At 34.3% G+C, this 23,288-nt stretch overlaps 2 protein-coding genes across 5 annotated transcripts; both read left to right on the forward strand.

The window, feature by feature from the left end:
• The first annotated feature begins 3,246 nt into the window (after positions 1-3,246).
• LOC105794931 (G-type lectin S-receptor-like serine/threonine-protein kinase At4g03230) lies at positions 3,247-7,261 on the forward strand. Of its 2 annotated transcripts, none has more exons than XM_012624326.2 (8): positions 3,247-4,664; positions 4,758-5,264; positions 5,443-5,586; positions 5,678-5,868; positions 5,948-6,158; positions 6,262-6,499; positions 6,593-6,743; positions 6,824-7,261. In XM_012624326.2, the coding sequence occupies exons 1-8, from the start codon at positions 3,263-3,265 to the stop codon at positions 7,127-7,129; spliced, it is 3,150 nt and encodes a 1,049-aa protein (XP_012479780.1). In that variant the 5' UTR covers positions 3,247-3,262; the 3' UTR covers positions 7,130-7,261. The 2 variants fall into 2 exon arrangements, with proteins under 2 accessions (XP_012479780.1, XP_012479779.1); XM_012624325.2 differs by having other exon boundaries at positions 3,249-4,664; positions 5,440-5,586.
• An 11,592-nt stretch (positions 7,262-18,853) lies between these two features.
• LOC105794932 (G-type lectin S-receptor-like serine/threonine-protein kinase At4g03230) lies at positions 18,854-23,288 on the forward strand. 3 transcript variants are annotated; one of them, XM_052628585.1, is made up of 8 exons: positions 18,854-20,201; positions 20,565-21,071; positions 21,233-21,376; positions 21,501-21,700; positions 21,776-21,986; positions 22,134-22,371; positions 22,501-22,651; positions 22,702-22,850. In XM_052628585.1, the coding sequence occupies exons 1-8, from the start codon at positions 18,974-18,976 to the stop codon at positions 22,708-22,710; spliced, it is 2,688 nt and encodes an 895-aa protein (XP_052484545.1). In that variant the 5' UTR covers positions 18,854-18,973; the 3' UTR covers positions 22,711-22,850. The 3 variants fall into 3 exon arrangements, with proteins under 3 accessions (XP_052484545.1, XP_012479783.2, XP_012479782.2); XM_012624329.2 differs by having other exon boundaries at positions 18,858-20,201; positions 21,236-21,376; positions 22,723-23,288; XM_012624328.2 differs by having other exon boundaries at positions 18,860-20,201; positions 22,723-23,288.

Here is a 23,288-nt window from a genome sequence, read left to right on the forward strand (position 1 = left end):
TGTGCTCGGCTAGGCTGCCCCTTGGCAGCCGCTGATAATTGATTAGAAAGAGCATTTTGTTGCTCAGCTATGGTTCCTATCGAATCAGCGAATTCTGAAACATTAGGAACCACTAAAACTGTTCTAGGCCTTTTCTTTCCGTCCACATTCACAATTGGATCTTCTTCAAAATCATGCTTAATGCTAATTCAGCCTAATTTATCATAAGTGCAAATTTGATTCCCCGAATCATGTTATGGATATCCTTCCAAATTAAAACCAAACACCTTATTTGTATTACTCTACAAATCACTCATTTTTTTACTCTTTGATCTCTACACATTTCAATAACTTTCCTTAGAGGCGTCACGTCTTTCTTCATGCAACCATACACTATTCACTGTTGTTGCTCTTTTCAACTATGCTTTCAAAGGTAGATCCCACCCAAATTTCAAAACATTTCCCCCGATGCAATCGAACTGGACAAAGCTTTTAATTGTGACCCAAACAACCATATAAGAAGCATAAAAGAGTAAGTTTCTGTTGGAACAATGGCAGCAACAACCAAACGATGAAACACTAAGAGCATAAGCTCTTCAAACAGTAAGCAGAAACACCAAGCATCAAGAGCATAAGCTCTCGGTTATGAGCGTAAAAAAAAAAAAGAAAGAACAATGGCGCAGACTATTAGAAAAGAACAAAACAGAGAACAAAGGAGGAAGAAACAAAATAATTTACTTGCTCACAACGTGCAAAAGGAAGCAATCACCTTACAACCGATATGCTTAATTTTTCAATAAGAAAAACAATACATTTATAGCCAACTACATCGCTTATTACTACCTAATACCACTAAGTAGCCTAGTAACTTTAAAAACATTGCTTGTACACATGGATAAGTCGACTTATCACTCAACCAACCCATCAAAACATCAACATCAAAGTTCATTCTCAACCAAACTAAATTACATTGCAACTAAAACAGAAAATATGTTGTCGCAATAATATGCACAAATGTCAGTAACATGCATACAAGCAGATGCATTCAACAGAATCATCATAGTACCATGCAATTTAACAAAAACATAATAGCAGCATGGTTGGCCATTTTCAACACTCCTCCTTAGACTCAATGCTGCAAATACATTTCATTCATCAAGTTTTTGAACTTGGCAGCCCTTAGATGCTTTGTTTCAAGCTGACCAATTCATTTTCAACCTTGGCTTCATTCACAAACAACAAATCTGACTTACACACTTGACTATCCCAGTCTTTTGTGTCAAAGATTTGTTCACCAAATGGAGTCTTCTCCTCCTTCACAGCCTTGGTTGACAACACATCTTGCCTTGTTTCTTTGCTTCTTCTTGCACAAACAGTTCGTGAGTATAGTTTGCTTGCCTTCATTCTGCCATTTTGGCTTGCAATTCGATAGACTCACACTTTGCTTACTGTCTTCAACAGGCTTTCAACTATACAACACACATTGAGCTTCCACATGTTGCTGAACTCACACCTTTGACAGACTCACATCTTTGCATATTGTCTTCAACATGTGTCTTCATCAGCTCGCACTTTGCTAAGCTTGCAGCTTTGACATCTTGCTAAGCTTGCACATTTGGAAAGCTCACACCTTTCCTTAAAACTCCGCCTTCAGCTTATTCAAGCTTGTTTAGGGGTCTTATAAGTTTGAGCCGATGTTGAGCAGGGGAAGCAAAATCAATGGTCCCTTAAGACTTAGGCTCATGATACCATTTGTTCTTTCTTTTTCTTTTTTCTGCCTGTTAGCCGAGAGCTTATGCTCTTGATGCTTTGTGTTTCTGCTTGCTGTTTGAAGAGCTTATGCTCTTAGTGTTTCATTGTTTGGTTGTTGCTGCCATTGTTCCAACAGTTTCTCGTACAGAAAGTTCACATAAATGAATTTTGATGATTGAAGCGCTATCTTTTTCCCTCTCTTTAGTGGCTTTCTTACATCAATCTTTACTTGATCCTTAGATAACTCCTCACCCCACAATTTATCTGTTTAGAATCATATTCCAAAAATTTCCCAATGAAAGTACCCAATTGTATAGCCACAGACTCCAAAAATAAACCTGGAGGTAAATCACGAATTTGCACCCAAAAAGGAGAAAAAACTAATGGGACATGCAGTGGATCTTCATCATTCCTCATCGGTGGATAATCAATAGATGATTATTGAATGTCCTAGGAGATCCCTATACCACCCGCTCCACGTCCATTTCATGGAAGAACTTGAACAAAAATCTCTTTACACCTAGATATGAGATATGAACCCCACCTAACAGATGCCACAAATTAGTCATTGTATTCTTCATCGCCTGATAATGAATAATACTTGTTGTTAGAAAACAACCAACCAAAACAATGTTCATAAGCCAATTTTTGTAATCCCGGATCTATCGGCAATAACAGTGCATATTCTTCTTCCCTATCCTCAATATTCAGCTCAGCCAACTCTTCCTTCATGTCAATAGCTTCACACTGTAGATAAACCACCCAAAATAACAAAGAGACAGAACGACAACAAGAAAAGAAAATAGGACGTGCTACAACGAGCAAAAAGAGTGTGCTACAGCGAGCAGACAAAATAAATTAAGTTCGTTTGTTGTTGTTTTTTTAAGAGGAAAACGGAGCCAAAAATCTTAGGCTCAAAATATTGACTGATTAAAATATACATAAAAAAAAACCAAACAACCATAAATGTCGAATTATTTTTTAAAAAATATTTTAAAAAAGCCTTTTAAACATAATCATTTTAATAGTAACTAAAAATTTTACTATATTTTAAATAAAAAGAAACATTAAATATAATTATGGCAGGACAAAATCACCAAATACGACACTCGTAAATAAATTTTTGTCAAGTCTACAAAACACGTGGTTTACATATTTTATTTGTGTACTATTATCATACATGCATGAATAAGTTTTTATTCCATTAAAGTGGTATTCCGTAATCTCAATTTTTGTTGGAAACCTATGTTTTTATTATTATTATTACCTTTTGATATTATTGATTGTCTGATTCACCTTCGAGTTTATGGTTAATTCTAATAATTTCGTCTTCGAACCTGTATTCCCAAGAGCACACTTTTGGTTGCTGGAAACCTTTATTAATTTGTCACATGATTGGAATTTCTTGTTGGATTTTTAAGCTCGAGATGGATCACTAAACTAAGCCTTAAATGTGGCGGGGGCTTGACTACGAGACTTGGCGGGGTCAACGTGCTACAGTTTTAGGCTTATAAAGATCAGACTGGGACAAATGAGAAATATACAGCGCTCATTGTATTGTGCAATGGCGTGCTTGAGTAGTAGCAAGAGAGTCTTCAGCTTATTCTTCATTTCAAACTCTGCAAATCGCATGTTTTTTCATAGCTTCTCATTGTGTGCGTTGTTCTTATACTTTTGCCTCGACTGCTGCTTTGCAAGAGACACCATAACGTTTGATAACCCACTTAATAGCTCGAAAGGGCCACTTATATCTGCGGGTAAGAAATTCGCACTTGGGTTTTTCACTCCCACCAATGGAAGCTCCTATGTTGGGATCTGGTATTATAATGGCTTGGAACCAAGGATTGTGTGGGTTGCCAACAGGGATGAACCAGTGTCTAATTCCACGACCTGGGTTTTCGGCATCGGCGATGATGGTAACCTCATGCTCTCCGATAAAAGAAACCGTCAAAATTTGACCGCTCTAGTAGGTATTTCATCTCCTTCTACGAGGTCGCTGAAGCTCTTGGATTCTGGAAATCTGATTTTGAGTGAAGGTCTTGATAATTTCTCAACGAGCGTGGTGTGGCAAAGTTTTCATTATCCTACCGATACGTTCCTTCCTGGTATGAAGATTAACAACTTGGTGTTGACCTCATGGAAAAGTCTACATGACCCTGCATCAGGACGCTTCAGTTTCCGGCAAGATGCAGACAGAAAAGACCAGTACATCATCACTAACAACGAATTGTTACCATATTGGAAAAGCGGGTTATCTGGAACGTCCGCTGGGGATGATGAGATTTCGCCTCTTGTTTCCCTTATGCTTCTGAATACCAGTTACAGTAAAACAAGAGTAAGTTGTTCGATGCTCTATCCAAAGGGAAATTGCATTGACAGGCAAACCCGAAACCAAAGCCACGACTACAACAACACCAGATTAGTGATGGGTTCGGATGGAAAGTTACGGTTTTTCACGAGGGATAATCAAACAGATACGTGGTCTTTGACATGGTGGGAGCCAAGGGACAGATGTAGCGTGTTTGATGCTTGTGATAAATTTGGTAGCTGCAATAACAAAAACAGGGTACCCTGCAAATGTTTACCTGGATTCAAACCACAGTCACAGGAGAACTGGAAAAAAGGAGACTTTTCAGAAGGGTGCATAAGAGAATATCCAGTGTGCGGCCAACACCGCAAGGAATTCTTGAAATTAAGCATGATGAAAGTACAAAAGCCGTATTCAGAATTTGATGTCAATGACACAGATGAATGCAGGAATAAGTGCCTTGAAACCTGCCACTGTCACGCATATTCATTTGCTGAAAAACAAACCTATCTAAGGGGTTCTGAAGGTAATCTTACTTGCTCCATTTGGACTGATGACCTCAAAAACAGTCAGGAGTCGTATGCAAATGGAGGCATCGATCTTTATCTCCGTGTGCACCTTTCAGGTAATCCAGTCCTACATTTTGTTATAAGCGAAGAAAGCTTTATGTGTTTGTAACTGTATTTAGCTCAGCCAATATTCACTGTTGCAACCTCAGGAAACGCCACTTGTAGGCCTTGTGGCACTAACATTATTCCCTACCCTCTTAGCACTGGACCGAGTTGTGGTGATCAGAAGTACTTCAAATTCAACTGCCATACTGAAAATGACACTGGCCTGGTTAGCTTCAATGCGAATGGTCAAACCTTTCGAGTTAGTAGCATCAATCAGGAGACACAAAGCTTTTCCATCCAAGTTGAAAATTGCACGCCAGGAGATTCAAAAGAAAAGTTGTTGCGGCTTCCTCGGCTATCTCCATTTTTCGTGAATGGGTGTAATGTTTATTTTGCCCAGAATAATTTCAGTATAGATTCCGTCGGAGAGAATAAATGGTTTTATGAAGTAGAACTTCGGTGGAAACCACCGCCAGAGCCAATTTGTAGGTCATTTAAAGACTGCAATGATTGGCCAAACTCTTCTTGCAAAGTAGCACACGATGGAAAAAAGAGATGCACCTGCAATCCACCCTTTCTATGGAATTCATCAAAAGTCAGTTGCAGTGCAGGTCAGAACTGACGAAGTTATAATTTGCCTTAATATATTCTTTTATGGTTTAAACTAGGGAAACAGTTGATGAAATTCAATGTAGTTTATCTTTGCCTGCTTTTCATTTTAGAAAAAAAAAAAAAGAAAAAAGAATACACTTTACTTACCAGTTATATTTTTCTCCACTCTACTAGAAGCTACCTTGCAACAACGTCCAGGACCTTTAGAGAAAAAGACGCCAGCGTATTTGATCATCCTAGGGATCACAACGGCTATGCTGGTTATCTTGTGCGTCGCTTTTGCTTGGAACCATAAGAGGAGAAGAATGCCCAATAGACGAGGTAGTCAGTGCTCATAACTCTAATAGCAGGTCTTCTGATAATTTTTTTTTTAAATTCTCAAAAGAGTTTAATTTTGGGATTTACAACCCAGGAAATCTGGAATTTAGCTTGCACGGTAGCGCGAGACGTGTCCTAGATTTCATAAATTTAGATGATTTCAAAGAAGATAATAAAGAAGATATAGATGTACCATATTTCAATCTGGAGAGCATATTAGTTGCCACAGATAACTTTGCCGAAGCAAACAAGCTTGGACAAGGTGGCTTTGGACCTGTTTACAAGGTAATACTGGCTATGTATGGCCTTGTTAGATCAATTCTTACAGGGTTGCATTACCTGAAATTCTTTTCTCATTACTCAGGGTAAGCTTCCACGAGGACAAGAAATTGCTATAAAGAGGCTCTCAAGAGGATCGGGCCAAGGTTTAGAGGAATTCAAGAATGAAGTTGTTTTGATTGCCAAGCTTCAGCACCGTAATCTCGTCAGACTTCTCGGCTATTGTGTTAAAGGATATGAGAAAATGTTAATCTACGAATATATGCCCAACAAAAGCTTGGATTCCTTCATATTCGGTTAGCTTCTAAACCTGAATTTTTTACACTTTTCGGGGTTTGTCTTTCTTCAATTATATAGTAAGCTTAAGAATACTTAAAAGTGGCATGATAACGTTGCAAGATCGATCGCGGTGCGTGTTGTTGGACTGGGAAAAGCGATTCGACATAATCTTGGGAATTGCTCGAGGACTGCTTTATCTCCACCATGATTCTAGGCTGAGGATTATTCATAGAGATTTGAAAACAAGCAATATTCTTCTAGATGAAGAGATGAACCCGAAAATTTCTGATTTCGGCTTGGCTAAAATTTTTGGAGGCAAACAAATAGAGGCAAGCACAGAGAGAGTAGTCGGTACATAGTAAGTTTTTAGCAGCCCTGACTGTTTGAACCAAATAGCAAATTTCTTTGAATGTCCAAGTCTTGATCAAATCAACTACTTGTTATCATACAGTGGCTACATGTCACCAGAATACGCACTTGATGGCTTTTTCTCGATAAAATCAGATGTTTTCAGTTTTGGTGTGGTATTGCTTGAAACCATCAGTGGAAAAAGGAACACCGGATTTTATCAAGCCGAACAACCCTTAAGCCTCCTAGGTTATGTAAGCATCAATCTTTGATTATTCATGCTTGGAGATCATTATCTTTGCTCTTGTTTTAATTCGACATTGAACTGTGTCAGGCTTGGAAGCTATGGAAAGAAGGGAGGGCTCTGGATTTAGCGGAGCAGTCATTGCGTCAATCCTGCAACGCATACGAATACATCAGGTGTGTCAATGTTGGGCTCTTATGTGTACAAGAAGACCCAGACGACCGTCCCGCCATGTCGAATGTGCTTTTTATGCTGGGGAGCGAAACACCAAGTCTTCCAATCCCGAAAAGGCCTGCATATGTTGTAAGAAGGTCTCTTTTAAGCTCAGCTTCTTCTTCCGGTAACCAGATATGGATTACAGAGCTTACCACCTCCACCTTGGAAGAAGGCCGATGACTGCCAACATTGCATGACTATATCTATATGTATATCAAATTGATTATTTTATAATGTAAGAATTTACTAGATGTGCATTCTTTCCTGTTTGACACTTGTATATATTTGTATTCAATAACATCATTTATCTCACCTTTTCTCTACAGAATCCATTTATATAGACAATTTTACTAAAAAAAGGCCAATTTCCACACTTTTTTGCGGAAATAGGCCACTTAATACTTTATTTATGGAGATGGGTCAAAAAAATCAAAACGCGCCTACGTAAAAGCGTTTTAAGAGAAAATTTCAGAAAAGCTCGCTGACGGGGATGCGCTTTACCCCATGTCAGCAAAAGTGTGCTAAATGGGTGCTTTACCCCGTGCTCGGACTAAATTTTAAAAAAATATCATTTTTTAAAAATATTATAAAAATAGACAAATTTTTTTGAAAATTTACGAGAATAAGCTTTTATAAAGACCCAAAGTTGTAACACCAATTTTTTTTTAAGTGTCACCAATTAATATGAAAATAAAACTTACAAAACAAATATTTATATAGGCCCAAAGTCTAATTTCCCTTATTTTCTTAAGTAATACGATATGTGAGATATGCGTAGATATAGAGCCATAAATATGTTTGCTGTAACAGCCCATTTTTTAGTGGTATCAGAAATAGTGATTTCAGGGCCACCAAATCCGATGAATAAGTTCGTAAATATTATTATTTAATATTACGAGTCAAATGTGATTTTTAAAAAGGTTTTTTATTTGATAATTTATGTTATATACGTGATTTATTAAGTTCAAGTGGTTTTAGAAAATGAGGTATCGGGACCTTATTTTTATAAACTAAAGCCATAAATATTTTTATAAATATTTACGGAGTGTCATTAAGGTGGTATTAAAATTTCGTTAAGAAATTTTAATATTTCGATACTTAATTAAGAGAAAATGACTAAATTAAAAATGCATTCCGAACTCCGTTCCTTAAATCGACTCATAAATATTTTTAATAAATATTTGTGAAGCTAGTTGTGTAGTTAATTAGGTTTCGATTAAGTGAATTTACTTGAATTAAAAATAATTAGGTATAGGACTAAATTGCATATAAAGTAAAAGTTGAATTATAGATTAAAGAAAAATTTAAGGGACTAAATAAGAATTATGCCATTGCTCATAAATGAGGCCCATAAGTGTTTATCATTAAAAAATTTAAAGTTAAAATATATATTATAATATTATAATATTAAATCTTAATGTTTAAGTATATATAAAAAAAAGAAATAAAAGAAAAAGAAATAGAGAAAGAAACAAAGAAGCAAAAACGAAGCAAGAGAAAAAGAAAGAAAGGAGAAAACTAGGGTTTCAAAGTTCTAAGTTCAATTGCTAACGTCGTATCGGAATCTTCAACTAAAAAGGAGAAATATAAAGTCGACGAGGAATAGCTCGGAATTTCTGGTTTGTATTTCTATAATCCGAATTTAGTTGTTAATTGTTATAATTCAATTTAATGTATATGGTAAGTGTTGAGGTGAGAATTATTGTGTTTTGCAATTGAAATGGATTGATTTAGTATGTGATGAATTTATTAAATTCATATTGATTGAATTGGTATATATATTGAATATATTGATTATTTGAATTGAAATGAATATTGGTTGTATTTGAAAAGTGAATTGAAACCCTATTAACTGTATCAGACTGAGTCGGATATAGATGACATGCCATAGGATTGGAAGAGTTCAAGCATTTCTTCAACTTCGAGTCGATGAGACACTGGATGCCAATTTACTTCGGTTTAACCGACGAGACATTGGGTGTCAAATTATTGCTTCGAATTATCCGATGAGGCACTGAGTGTCAAACTGGTGTGTTTTGGTTGGATCCGTGCATCCGTCCAAGTCCAAGTCATGTTAATAGGGTAAATGAATAATAAAGTTTTATAATTGAGATTGAAATGGTAAGGTATGAGAAATGGAAGTGAAATAGTGAATTGAAAATAGAATGTGAAATATGTTGCAACTATATGGAATATATGAGTTATATACTCATGAAATGACTATGGAATGGATATTGCAATTGTATAATGAAATGTGAAATAAATTGTGAAAAGCTATTTATATAGCAGGTATGAGAATTGAGATATTTGTGAACACTACACCAAAATAGGCTTTTAGCGCATTTTTAGTGGTGTTTGGACAAAAAACGCTGTTAAAAATTGAGCATTAGCGGTGTTTTTTGGAAAAACGCCACAAAAAACCTAAGCCCAATGACATCGTTTTCTGACATTTTGGGACTTTCGCAACATTTTTAAAAAAGTGCCGCTAATGCTCAGGCTTTTAGCGACGTTTTTGAAAAAGCGCCGCTAATGTTCAGAGCTTTAGCGGCGTTTTTGAAAAAGTGCCACTAATGCTCAGGCTTTTAGCGGCGTTTTTAAAAAATCACCGCTAATGCTCAGAGCTTTAGCTGTGTTTTTGAAAAAGAGCCGTTAATGCTCGGGGCTTTAGCGGCGTTTTTGATAAAGCGCCACAAAAACATTTTACCTATTTAATTTGTTTATTTATATTAATTAAAATTCAATTTATTTTTAATTGAATATTTGTTAAAAATGGATAAATTTGAAATAATGACACGTAGAAATAATTTGAAAAAAACATAGAAAAATATTTGTTAAAATAGAAAAATTTAAATACTATTATTTAAAATAATTTTAAAATTTTTTGGTACATGACTGATTGATTTTTAATTTATATATTAAATAATTTCATATATAATTGTAAAAGATACGATAGTATTAATTTTAAAATATTTAATTAATTATCATTATAGTTTAGGGTTTAATATATATGGTTTAGGGTATATGGTTAGTTAAGGATTTAAGGCCGGTTTAGGAGTTACAATTTTAAGGTTTATAGATTATGGAATTAGGGATTATGGATTAGGGATTTTGGTTTAAGGGTTGTGATTTAGGGGTTAGGTGTTAGGGGTTAGGGGTTAGAGATTAAGAGTTAGGGATTTAGGGTTTATAGATTCAATGTTAGGTTAGGGGTTAGGGTTTAGATTAATTAGTGTTTTTTAATTTATTTATTAAATAAAGTTTAGGGGTTAGTAGTTAGGGATTAGGGGTTAGAGGTTAAGAGTTAGTGATTTATGATTTAGAGATTCGGTGTCGGGTTAGGGTAAAAATATAGGCCTAAAATATGGGCTTGGGTGAAAAACGAGGCCCATTTAGAAAATGGGCCGGGCCTCAGGCACCACTTTTTTGGCCCGGGCACGGCCTAGCCCGAATATAATAAATATTTTTATTTTTTAATTTTAAAATATTTTGAAATACTTTTTTTATTTTTTAATTTTAAAATATTTTAAAATACTTTTTTAATTTTTTAATTTTAAAATGCTTTTTTAAATTTTTTTATTTTAAAAATAAATTTTTGGTGTTTATTAAAAAAATGGGCTGGCCCGGGCTGGGCTCGAGCTTAGGAAGTTTTTTCCCGGGCCAAATTTTTTCTGGGCCCGACCTGAACCCGGCCCAGCCCGACCCATGAGCATCTCTAGTTAGGGGTTAAGGGTTAGGGGTTAGGGGTTTAGGGTTTATGTTTTATGATTTAGGGTTTAAGAGATAGGGGTTAGGGGTTTAGGGTTTAGATTAATTGGTGTTTCTTAATTTATATATTAAATAATTTCTTATATAATTGTAAAAGAGATAATATTAATTTTAATATATTAAAATTATGATTATAGTTTAAATTATTTAAGAGATAATAGATAAATTATATATATATTAAATGGTTTAGGATTTAAGGTTTACTTGAGATTTGTTAAATGATAAAATTTTATACAATCAATTAATGCTTTTATATTTAAAAATATTTAATCTAAACCATTTGATATATTTAAATATTAAATTTAAAAAAAATATTGATAAATAAATAAAATCACTTAACTAAGAATTTTTAACAGAGCGAAACGAGCAAAACGACATCGTTTTGTTCAAAATAAAATGATTTTTTGCGGCGTTTACGCCGCAAAAGGTAAGCAATAAGGCTTTTTTTATAAAAACGTCACAAAATTCATTTTATCTATAAAATTTCGCGCTAATTTTTCCCCAAATTCCCCCCCTAAAACCCCTAACTTTGCCCAAATTTCGCGCTGATTTTTCCCCAAATTTCACGCTGATTATTTGTGTGTGTGTTTCATCTTGTTGTGTTCATTACTCAGATCCCTATCGCTTTTATTTCTGTTCCATTTTTCCTCTTTATTTTCTAATTTTGGGTGTTATTTATTCCATATAGATTTTTAATTATAATTTTGATCATCTTCCAAAAGAGGGAACACGTTTTTGAAAACCCTAAGCAGAAGGAAGAAATCGAAGTGATTTGAGCTACCGCTTCTGCTCCGCCGCCAGCCATGAAGGTTCTATCTCTCAACCATGAATGTATCTTGCTTACACACACACACACAAAAAAAAAGAGCTTTACAAAGTTTAAAATTTAACCGTGCACCCTTTCTTTTTATTATTGTTTTTTTTTTCTCTTTATAGTTCAATATTGCCAACCCCACTACGGGATGCCAGAAGAAGCTAGAAATCGACGATGACCACAAACTGTAAGTTTTCTTGCTTATCTCTTTATATATTATATGCTTATCTTTCAATTTTCTTTAGCTTTATTTTGGAACTTGAAGTTGGCATGCTTTAAGTGAAGGTAGGTGTTGAACTAATAAAGATAATGAAGACCTTTTGTTACATGTTGATATGGTTTATATTGCTTAAACTTTTTTTGCATAGGCATTTCTTTCCTGGATAATTGAAATGTTTTATTCCAAAAAAATCAGCATTTGTAGCCAATTTTTTAGCATACTAGTGTGTTAGGCTATTTCTGTAACTGACACAAAGAACCCCTTTTTTTTTCCATTTGATTTAATTACTATATGAGGAGAACTAGCTTGAACAGTAGAACCAATTCGCCTAAGAAGCTCATTTGGGTTTCTTTATGCTTTCTAAAGTTCAATAGGTGGCGTAGCTAACAGTTGTAACTCGTGATTTGTTAATTACAATGTTTGAGTTTGAGCTGGGCAATGACATTTTGAACATAATTTATTATGAACTTGTAATTTGTGTTTAATGTGGTGTAATGGATAATGATATGGTGAGACTAAGACCATTGCACGTTATGGGGGAAGCAGTTGGTCTTGTTTAAGGTACTTATGCCTCGTTTGGTTACTAGTGTAATTTGTGTTTAAAGTACTTATAACTCATTTGGTTACTTATGCCTCGTTTGTTCACCATGGATTTCTTGTTTTTATACTGTACAGCCGAGCATTTTTTGACCCGAGCATCTCACAAGAGGTCAGCGGAGATGCTCTAGGAGAGGTATGCTTTTTCCAAAATTGGATTCAATGGAGTATTATTGTTTGTTCTTAGTTTCATAAAAGACGTTTTACTTTTTTAGCAAGAATTCAAGGGCTATGTTTTCAAAATCAAGGGAGGATGTGACAAGCAGGGATTCCCAATGAAACAGGGAGTGTTAACTCCTGGACGTGTCCGTCTCTTGCTCCACAGAGGTTGGTCCTTACTGTTTAATGCCATCTGAAAAAATTACTAAATATGTCTTTCATACAACCCCGCGATATCCAATTATCATATGGGGAGTATTTCTTTACCTTCCTTTATTTTTTTACATTTGTGATCAAATTTGGAACAATGTGGAATTAAGTGGGGGAGTTTAGATTGAAATATCTATTGTTGCCTATCATGAAGTTGAAGAAACTATTTTATGGATCATTTTCATCACATCATTCATAGTCTCGTATAATTAAAAAAGAACACGTCATCTTCTTTTTTTTCACATCATATGTGCAGTTGGACTATACTTCCAAATCAAATATAATGTGTCTTCTTTTAGTTAGACGGGATTATAAATAATGCGGTGTAAATGATCTATAAAATAATTTCTTGTGAAATTGATGATTTTTTTTTCTATTTTTGGTTGTGGAAAAAGTCTTGTCCAAAACTTTGTCAATGACAATTAACTTGCTTTATCTTTGCGCATGAATTGTATTTTTATTGCCTTTCATACATGTTTTTATTATCTAACAGTAGCACGAATTTCACTACCTCGATATTTTAAGAATTTAGATATTAGGTGAATTTTATTCCGTGACTTAACTTTACAAGAAACACTTTAGGCCGGTTTGATTATATGAGTTAAATTATGTGAATTGAATGCTCCATGATGATTAGTTTTTGCTAAATCGGTTGGGATACTTTATTCTACTCAGAGGATATAACCAGGCATTTCTGAATAGTTTTGCCATTATTTTTGAATCTTCTAAGCGAGTTTGTGACGTTCATATGGATGATACCCATTGGCCTTCGCATGGACAATTTTTAAGGCCTTCGAATGGCTCTTTCTTCTTATTTTTTTCTATGATTTTTTTTTTGTTTTTTTTGTTTAGAAGGAAAAAGTTAGTTTGTCCCTTATTTGCATTGCAGGTATGTGCTGGTTTGTATAGTAAAAATATGTAAAAAAAATTATAATTAGATTTGTAAAAATATATAAATATAAAAAATACATTAAAGTTAAATTATAAAATTATAAAAAATTTGGAGGTAATCCATTGAAAGGGGTGGAGTCCCTGTATTTCGTGAAATACAAATTCGGCATCCATGTATGTATTGGTGTTTATTACTTGAAAAGCAAGGAGTTTAGAAGGGTTGGTTTATTTATTAATACAAATTTATTCAATTACAGGATGGTACTGAAGGAATAAATCTCAGAATTTGTGCTGCTTATGCTATATATTTTCTTAATAATATTTCAGGAAATTTTATATTTATTACTTTAAAATATTGATAATTGAGGAAATAAACTCTCTGATTAATTGTGTTCATAATATTTGGAATAAAAATTAATCTGCATTGCTACAAAGATGCAATGGTAAGTAGAGTGTCTGTCAAGTATAGACCAGTAATAGAAATCACCTTGGGGTAATCTAACTTCCTAAAATCTGAAGTTCAACAGAAGCATGTCATGACACGATAACAAACAAATTTCTTATACATAATTTTTTTTCTTGATTTATTTATGTGTTCTTGTTACTGTAAAATTACATATACAACATGAATTAGTGTAAAAAGAAAAAAATGGTTGAAGTTGAGCAGGTGTAGACAATATTTCATTCTTTATACATCTCTCTTTCTTACTCTCTAGTGCCCTTCTGCTTTTTAGCTGGTGTTCCATGCACCACAGTTCCTTTTGAGGAATGAAAATTGAAGCTTTTTCTTTCCATGTTCGTAGATCATGGAAAATTCTTTATACCTTATCATCACTGATGGTACTTACCTCTTGAAAATTCTTCTGTTCACAGATCATGAAGAACAATATTTCCCATGGGGACATAAAAGAAGTTTAATCAATTTGCAATATGCACAAACAAGAATCGAATATCAAAAAATTCGAACACAGAAGAAGTTTAATCAATTTGCTTGCAAAAACTCTTCAAGGTCTATCTCTTTCATCTTCTTAATTAATTGTTAATCTTCCCAATGGCCGCCTACCAAAGAAAACGACGTTTTGCCAATCAAATTAGGTATGTGTTTTCTTGGTTTTTTATATATATTCTTTTCTTTTGACAAAGAACTTGAGGTTTAATTAAATTTGACTAAGGACTTGGAGTTGAACTAATTTGATTCTTGTTTTTTTATTTTATTTTATTTTATTTTATTGGCAAGAAAGATAAAATATTTTATTTATCAAATAATCTAAAAGATTTTGAATTCATGATTATTGGTTTTGTGAGCATATTAGACAAGACAAAATTTATGTTTAATGCATGATTATTGAACTTGTTTCATTTCTTATCCTTTTTGCAATAGGAGGACTGAGGTATCAACTATTTACAGTTGTGAAACTTTCCGGATTCAGACCTACTTCTGGACACTATGTTTGCTACATTCGATCCTCTCCTAATATGTGGCATAAGGTGAATGATTCAAGGTAAGCATTGATGAATTTGTTCACATTTTAATGTGCATTCTGGTTTTTACTAAGGATAGTTACTAACATATCCAATTTCTGAACTGGATACAATGTGTTTCTTGTTGAAAGTTTCTTGCTTATCAAGGATACCTTACAGAGGGTTTTGTTTCCCCACTGCTTTAAATATTTTGCTTGTTCTTCAAGCATTTGGATCTGATAATTTCACTGATGTTGCAAATTTCCATCCTAAGTTTGAAATTTAAGTGTCAACTTGTAATATACTCGGTAACATTTTGATGGTACTTAGAATAATAGTGCATAATGGTCATGCTCTGTCCTTTATAGGTTACTTGTGTTGAAGAAGAAGCTGTGCTGTCCCAGGAAGCCTACATTTTGCTCTATGCTAAACAGGGTATACCTTGGTTTTCAACTGCAATAGAAGTGCAAAAGCCTTGTGCAGACCTTGGAATTTCTGATTCTTCACCAAAGTCCTAGATGACATAGACTTTGCCTCCAATCTTGAGGTGGAAAAGAGTGCCAATTGCAGCGCCAATGAAACTAAAGATGTTGCTGATAGAGCTTCAACTCAATTCTCTTGCGATGTGTATAGTCATAGGCAGATTCAACTAGTTAGTCTGTTTCTCATATGTATTATTTATTTTAGTTTTGATTCTAAATTTTTATTTTTACTTTAATATTTACGAGAACTTGAGTTCTAACTTTTGGATTTTAATTGTGTTATTAATTTATTATTTTAAATTCTAAAACTAAATTCATTAATTTTTATATTTAGTTTTAAAGTTAAAATTTTCATAGAAAATTTAATTTAAATAATATTTTTATATTTATCCTTAAAAGTATATTTAAAGTTCAAATTAAAAAAATAAAACATAATATAATATTTATCATAAAAATAAATATTATTTGATTAAAATAATTTTTTTTAAAGGTTATGTTTTTAGCGGCGTTTTTGCGAGAAGCGACGCTAAAGGTTTGATTTATAGCGGCGTTTGTGACAAAAGAGCCGCTAAAGGTCATGGTCTTTAGCGGCGTTTGTGACAAAAGTGCCACTAAAGATCATGGTCTTTAACGGCGTTTGTGAGAAAAGCGCCGTTAAAGGTCATGGTCTTTAGCGGCATCGTCTATAGTGGCACTTTTTGCAGCGCTTGTGAAAGTGCCGCTAAAGGCCTCAAAAAACGCCGCTAAAAGTCTATTTTGTTGTAGTTAACAAATGAAATATGATATGGTTGTTGTAATAATTAAATATTAATACGTGTTTATATTTCAATTGTATATTTGTAATTTCTTATCTTTAAATATTCGGATTATAGAAATACCACTGAGTTTATACTCATCGTATGGTTTTGTTTCTCGTGCGCAGGTTAGGTTTGATCGCCGATTCAGCATCCAACAACGATCCCGAACTCAAATGTGGTGATGTTTATTCTTTGTGTCGGCATGTACCTGGGGTGTCTAAATAATAGTTATTTTGTGGTTTGATTGTAAATGAGGTTATAAGTTTAATTTTGGTTGGTTTTATACATATAAATATGTGTTTGTTTTTGAAGCTATATTATGGCATGGTAAATTGAACTAAATCTAGATAGGTGCATGTGAATTTAATTCTATGTTTAAGTGCTCATCAACTAGGCAAAATTGATTTGGATTTGATATGTTTATAATTTGGATTAAAATGATGCTCTGATGACTTGTTTTGATGATATGAAATGTTTGAAATTTCTGTCTGTTTGATCTGTAAACTCCGACAATGCTCCGTAAGCCGGTTTTGATGAGGGATACGGGTTGGGAATGTTACATTTGCAACTTGTTCCTAGACAATGTGGGATTTCTTCCTCTTTTAACTAACAACATAAGATTAAAGGCTACACTATATTTTATAATTTTTGTACAAAACAATTTCTATTTTTTTATATTTTGTTAACATTTTCTCATATTATAAAATTATCTTTTGCATTTTAGAATTGTTAGCATATACAAAAGAACTATTTAAAAAAAAAGAACAAATTGCACATATGAAACTTGTACATGCAGTAATCTTCTATTTAATTTTAAATGTTTGAAGTTAATATCTTGCAATTCTAATTTTTAAAATAATTTTCCATTATTTCATTTTAGAAGTTATACTTTTAATTAATTAATTATGTTATGAATGTTTGATTAATAAATAAATGGTGAGTATTTGGTACCCAAATAGTATATTTTTTTGTAATTTTAAAAATTGATATATATCTTTTTAATATTTTACTATACTCATTAATTTTTAATCCTAATTTAAATTTAATTTTCATCACCTAATGAATGCTTGATAGATTTATTTAAGATGTATTTTGACTAGATAGATAATCGATTTAAACATAGTATATAATTATGTTAATTAATTTTTTATAGAAATATATAGTATACATAAAATATAATAATTATTTTTCATATTTTATATCTAGATTAAATCACATTAGTAGTCACTTAACTATGATTTTTGGCTATTGAATTATAAAACTTACAAAATGATTACTTAACTATTAGTAATTTTAAATATTTACATTTTAAGATTTTACCATACTCATTTTATATTTTATAATTTTTTACTTAAAGAGTTTAAAAATTTTGTTTATAATGTAACAAAGGTTAACTTTTGTAAAAAATTTAAACTCTATAAGTTAAAAATATAAAATATAGTGTAGCATTTAATTTTATATTGTTAGTTAAAAGAGGAAGGAATCTCATATTGTTGTAAGAACAAGCTGCAAACTTATTCATGAGTTTATATATACACATATCTCACATCTCACGTTACTTAAAAAAAAAAGGTAAATGACATTAATTGGTGGCACCAACAAAAAAAAATGGTGCTATCACTTTGGGTCTTTTGTAAAGGCTTATTCTTGTAAATTTTTAAAAAATTGTTCTATTTTTATAATATTTAAAAAATTGATTTTTTTTTGAAAATTTAGCCTGAGCATGGGCAAAAGCGTGCCCACGTCAGTTCGTTTTTGCTGACACGGGGTGAAGCGCGTCTCCGTCAACGTGCTTTTTAAAAATTTTCCCTTAAAATGCTTCTATGGAGTCGTGTTTTGGGTTTTAACTCATTCCAATAAATAAAGTTTTAAGTGGTTCATTTTCGTAAATAAAGTTGGAAATAGATTTAAAAAAAAAAAAGTAGAATAGTCATTTATATTGAGTGGATGTCTTAGAAATTGTGGGTTCATCGGTATTCTTTCCCAGAAAGAGATGAAAATGGGCCGGGCCTCGGGAACCACTTTTTTATTAAAAAATGTATATTTTTTTATTTTAAAATATTTTTAAAATACTTTTTTGTATTTTTAAAATAAATTTTTGGTGTTTATTAAAAAATGTGCTGGGCCGGGCTCGAGCTTAATAATTTTTTCCCAGGTCGGGCCTGGACAAAATTTCAGGTCCATATTTCGGGCCGAGCCTGGGCCTAGGACACGGGCCAAAATTATTTCTGGGCCCGACTCGAACCCGGCCCAACCCATAACCACCTCTAATTGTAACCGCAAGAGTGGGACAATGTTTACCACGTGATTTTTGCAACTCAGCAAAAAATTAGCAATGATTCCCCAGAGTGCATATTTACTTTTATTTGTGACTGTTGAAACATTGGTTGGACATAAAAAAAGATGAAAATAGTGGAGAAGTTCATTATTGCTACTACATTAACATCATTTCAGAAATCTGTTCAAATATAATAATATTGATGAAACATTAGCTACTACATGTATAAATCAGTAGCATCTGTAAAGTGAGCAATATTAGTTGGAAATTAGCTATTGACTTGTTTTAGTCCACCGATAATTATCTTGTACGTGAAGCCCATATCTGTTGGTATTGTTTAGAGCGATGGTATGCAGGAAAGTCATGCTGTACAGAAGACGATGATGATAAGAACTTCTAGGTGGTCAGTAGTACTTCATATCCTCTCTGTCATATTGTCTTCTCTTCATGGCTGCTCTGCTAGAGATACTATAACAATGAAAAGTAGTGTAGTTGATGGACAAACTCTTGTTTCAGCAGAGAATAGATTTGAGTTGGGGTTCTTTGGCCCATCTAGAAGCTCTAATGTGAAGAGATATGTAGGGATCTGGTACACCTCCAATCCACAAACAGTTGTGTGGGTTGCTAATAGAGCAACACCGCTTTCAGATAAAAGTGGAGTTTTACATATTGCAAATGGTTACCTCAAGTTATCCGACAAGAAAGGGAAGGTTTATTGGTGTACAGAACAGCAGAATAAACGTTCGAATATTACGGTGAAGCTCAATGATACTGGTAACTTAATTCTGTATGATGTTGATGTTGATGGGTTGGGGATTAAACTATGGCAAAGCTTTGAGCATCCAACAGATACATTTCTTTTTGGTATGAAGAATGATGGAAATTTAGTTTTTACTTCATGGACCAGTGAAGATGATCCAGCACCTGGAAACTTCATTTTCAAGCAGGATCCGCAAGCAAATCGACTTCTTGTCACGAACAAGAGTATCATTTACTGGAGATCATGGCGGGAGTCAGGTAAAATCTTTGAACTAGTGAACTTGAATATTACAGAGGATGACACACGAGTTCACAAAAATGAAAGAATAGTGATGAATTTTACCGGAGATTTGCAATATTGGCAGTTATTTAGGGGCATGAAAGATTGGTCATTGACGTGGTGGGAGCCGAAAGATAGATGCAGCAAGTACAATTACTGTGGGACCTTTGGCTCTTGTAATATCAACAGCAAGTTACCATGCAAATGTTTGCCAGGTTTCAAACCTAAAGTCTCAGAGCAATGGAATGCTGGGGAATTTGTGGATGGTTGCTCCAGAAACTCTACATCATATGGAACTGACTTCTTGAGCTTGAAAAGGATGAAATTGGAATATCCAGAATCATCATTCATTATTAATAATGTAAAAGACTGTAGGCAGGAATGCCTCAGGAATAATCAGTGCCAGGCATATACAGTAAATGCCAGTAAGACTGACAGGCAACTTTCATGTTTGACTTGGATAGAGGAACTCAAAAGCATTCAGGAGGACCAAGATGACGGTTACGATCTCTACGTCCGTGTGCCAGTGTCTGATATCGGTAATTTTACTCTTCACAAAGCATAGATCAGTACTCTTTTCCTGTTGGCTAGTTTAGTGCAGATTCTATGTGCAGCTTGCATAGCATAGGTTGAGAATCTTGATAGATATTACTTTGATGTAAACAAATCTGCTAAAGGATCTCTTCAAGAAAATTCTACTATTTTGAAATGCAGCATAAAAGGCATATTGTTGTTCCTGCCAATCTGATGTACCCTAAAGGTTAAGATACCAGAACAGAAAGGAAAAACACCAGCACACACAACTTCTAAAGGCAAATTTTCAATTTTCACCTCTTGCAGGAACAATTACCATCAACTCTGAAATATAAGCCCGATTTAACAATATCTATTCTACTTTGCAGCACCGACATCAAGAAGTTGTTTAACTTGTGGCACAAACTTGGTCCCTTATCCCCTAAGCACTGGACCAAACTGCGGAGATCCTGTGTACTACAGTTTCGACTGCGATATGGATACAGGCCAACTAAGCTTCATGACACCTGGTGGCAATTACACGGTTACCCATGTCAATCCAAAGGAAAGCATATTTGATATTGAAATGGAGGCCAAAGAAGCAGTAAATTGTCATGCTATGCATTCGTCGGGAAGCAAAATTCTGCAGCTCAATCGATCATCACCATTCAACGTGACCAGCAGTTGCAGTAGTGACTTTACTAATGATTCTCCACTGAAGAGTACAATTGAAGTGAAAATTACTTGGAAGCCACCATTAGAGCCAACCTGTAATTCATCGGCTGATTGCAAAGAGTGGCCACATTCAACTTGCAATATAACTGGAACAGGACAAAAACGGTGTCTCTGCAATAGTGCCTTTCGATGGGATGGCTTGGGTTTAACCTGTACTCCAGGTTAGGATTAAATTTCATGCATTCAGATTTTGGTATAGCACTTGCCTCTAACAATGGCAAATTAGTTTTGGTCTGTATGCCAGTATGCCACTAAAGGTGGTGGTACCTCTGAAGCACTCCTAGCATGAAATTTATTGACCTATTTTGAACTGGTCTTGCAGGAGCTACTGGACAACTAAGAGATTCTTTTAATAAAAGCAAGACACTCCCTCTTTACCTCATAGTATCTCTGCCAATTGCAATGGCCCTGTTGTGTGCCATTCTTTCTATTTACTTGTGGAGAACAAAAATGGTAAAGAAGAGAGGTAAGTGTGGACTGTGGAGCACCTTTTATTCTATCCATATCCAGTGTCTTCCACCAAATACAGTTAGTTTTTAACAATGAGTGGTGGTTGTATCCACAATAATGTTTGTTTCTTCTGAATTCAGCAAAACAAAGAAAAGCTCATCTTCATCGGTATGACACTGAAAGAGGGGTTAAAGAGCTAATGGAGTCGAGCCATTTGGAAGGAAAGGACGGGACAGGCATAGACGTACCTTTCTTTGATTTTGAAAGCATACTAGCTGCAACAGACAATTTCTCAGATGAAAATAAACTTGGAAGAGGAGGGTTTGGGCCGGTATACAAGGTATTTCTTTTTCTTGTAGGTTATTCTTGATGGTACTATTATCTTGAAAAAAGGCTAATATGAATATGAACCCAGGGTAAGTTTCCAGGAGGTCAAGAAATAGCTATAAAGAGGCTTGCAAGTGTTTCAGGGCAGGGCTTGGAGGAATTTAAAAATGAAGTTGTGTTGATTGCTAAACTTCAACATCGAAATCTTGTAAGGCTGTTAGGCTACTGCATAAAAGGGGAGGAAAAGATTCTACTGTATGAATATTTGCCCAATAAAAGCTTAGATTCTTTCATTTTTGGTTAGCCTCTAAAACCTTATCTAATGTCTTATTCAGTCCTGATTGACTATTTGATTTTGCAATCATAGAGAAACCATATATATATATATATATATATATAGGGTACTCACTGATATATGTTATGGTCTTGGATTCGGAAATTTGAAGATGAATCACTTAGCCAGCAATTGGAGTGGGGGACACGGTTCAACATTATTCTGGGAGTTGCTAGAGGATTGCTTTATCTTCACCAAGATTCCAGGCTGAGAATCATTCACAGAGATTTGAAAACCAGTAACATATTACTAGATGAAGAGATGAATCCAAAAATATCTGATTTCGGCCTTGCAAGGATGATCCAAGGGAAACAGACTGAAGGAAGCACACTTAGAGTAGTTGGAACATAGTGAGTTTCAAATTTTCTTATTTACAGCAGAACAAATCAGTTTCCTTTCTCCAGCTGATTTCAACCCAAAATCACACACACACACGAAAGTAATGCATTTCTAATCGTAAAGATTGTTTTAAAATGCAGTGGATACATGGCGCCGGAATATGCAATAGATGGAGTTTTCTCAGTAAAATCAGATGTTTTCAGCTTTGGTGTAGTGATGCTTGAGATCATTAGCGGGAAAAAGAACATGAGGTTCTATTATGTGGAAAATACCCCAAGCCTAATTGCTTATGTAAGTAGAGATGAATCTTTCTACCCCAATCCATATATCTTTGCCAACAGCAATTCTAAATGATGTTGCAGGCATGGAGACTGTGGCAGGAAGGCAAGGCATTGGATTTAATGGACTCTACACTGCGGTCAAGTTGCAATGCGAGTGAGGTGTTGAGGTGCGTGCATGTTGGACTGTTATGCTTGCAGGAAGAACCCAGCGAACGCCCCACCATGTCCAACGTTGTTGTATTGCTGGGTAGCGAAACTGCGAGCCTTCCTATTCCGAAGCAGCCAGCTTTTGTGACAAGGACAACACTTTCTAGCACTGCTTCTACGTCTAGTAAGGCGGAATCTAAAACTGAAATCACTTCCACTCTTGATGAAAGCCGATGATGGTGAAGGCTATTGTGACATCAAATATTGTTTGTTATTGTTAGTTATTTGCTTGAGGAACGTTAGTTTGATTTCTTGTTTATTTGAAATCCAATAAATTTGTTTCCCAGTTAGAGCATATCCCTATTTTGAAGGGAATTGTTAGTATTCTGATTCTCAGAATTGATATTTTTGGAAACAACCTACGTTGTAACTCAGCTATTTAAAGGGCTGAATACTGAATAACTTAAATATATATATACAAATAAAAACTATTCTCTGCA

The sequence above is a fragment of the Gossypium raimondii genome, chromosome 3 (assembly GCF_025698545.1).
Source record: "Gossypium raimondii isolate GPD5lz chromosome 3, ASM2569854v1, whole genome shotgun sequence".
NCBI classification, from domain to species: domain Eukaryota; kingdom Viridiplantae; phylum Streptophyta; class Magnoliopsida; order Malvales; family Malvaceae; genus Gossypium; species Gossypium raimondii.

Coding starts and splice junctions, on each gene's coding strand:
- LOC105794931 (XM_012624325.2), top strand. CDS start 3,263: ATGAGAAATATACAGCGCTCATTGTATTGTGCAATGGCGTGCTTGAGT. Junction 6,500..6,592: donor GAGAGAGTAGTCGGTACATA/GTAAGTTTTTAG, acceptor GTTATCATACAG/TGGCTACATGTCACCAGAAT. Junction 6,744..6,823: donor CCTTAAGCCTCCTAGGTTAT/GTAAGCATCAAT, acceptor GAACTGTGTCAG/GCTTGGAAGCTATGGAAAGA.
- LOC105794932 (XM_012624328.2), top strand. CDS start 18,974: ATGCAGGAAAGTCATGCTGTACAGAAGACGATGATGATAAGAACTTCT. Junction 21,377..21,500: donor AAAAATGGTAAAGAAGAGAG/GTAAGTGTGGAC, acceptor TTCTGAATTCAG/CAAAACAAAGAAAAGCTCAT. Junction 22,652..22,722: donor CCCCAAGCCTAATTGCTTAT/GTAAGTAGAGAT, acceptor ATGATGTTGCAG/GCATGGAGACTGTGGCAGGA.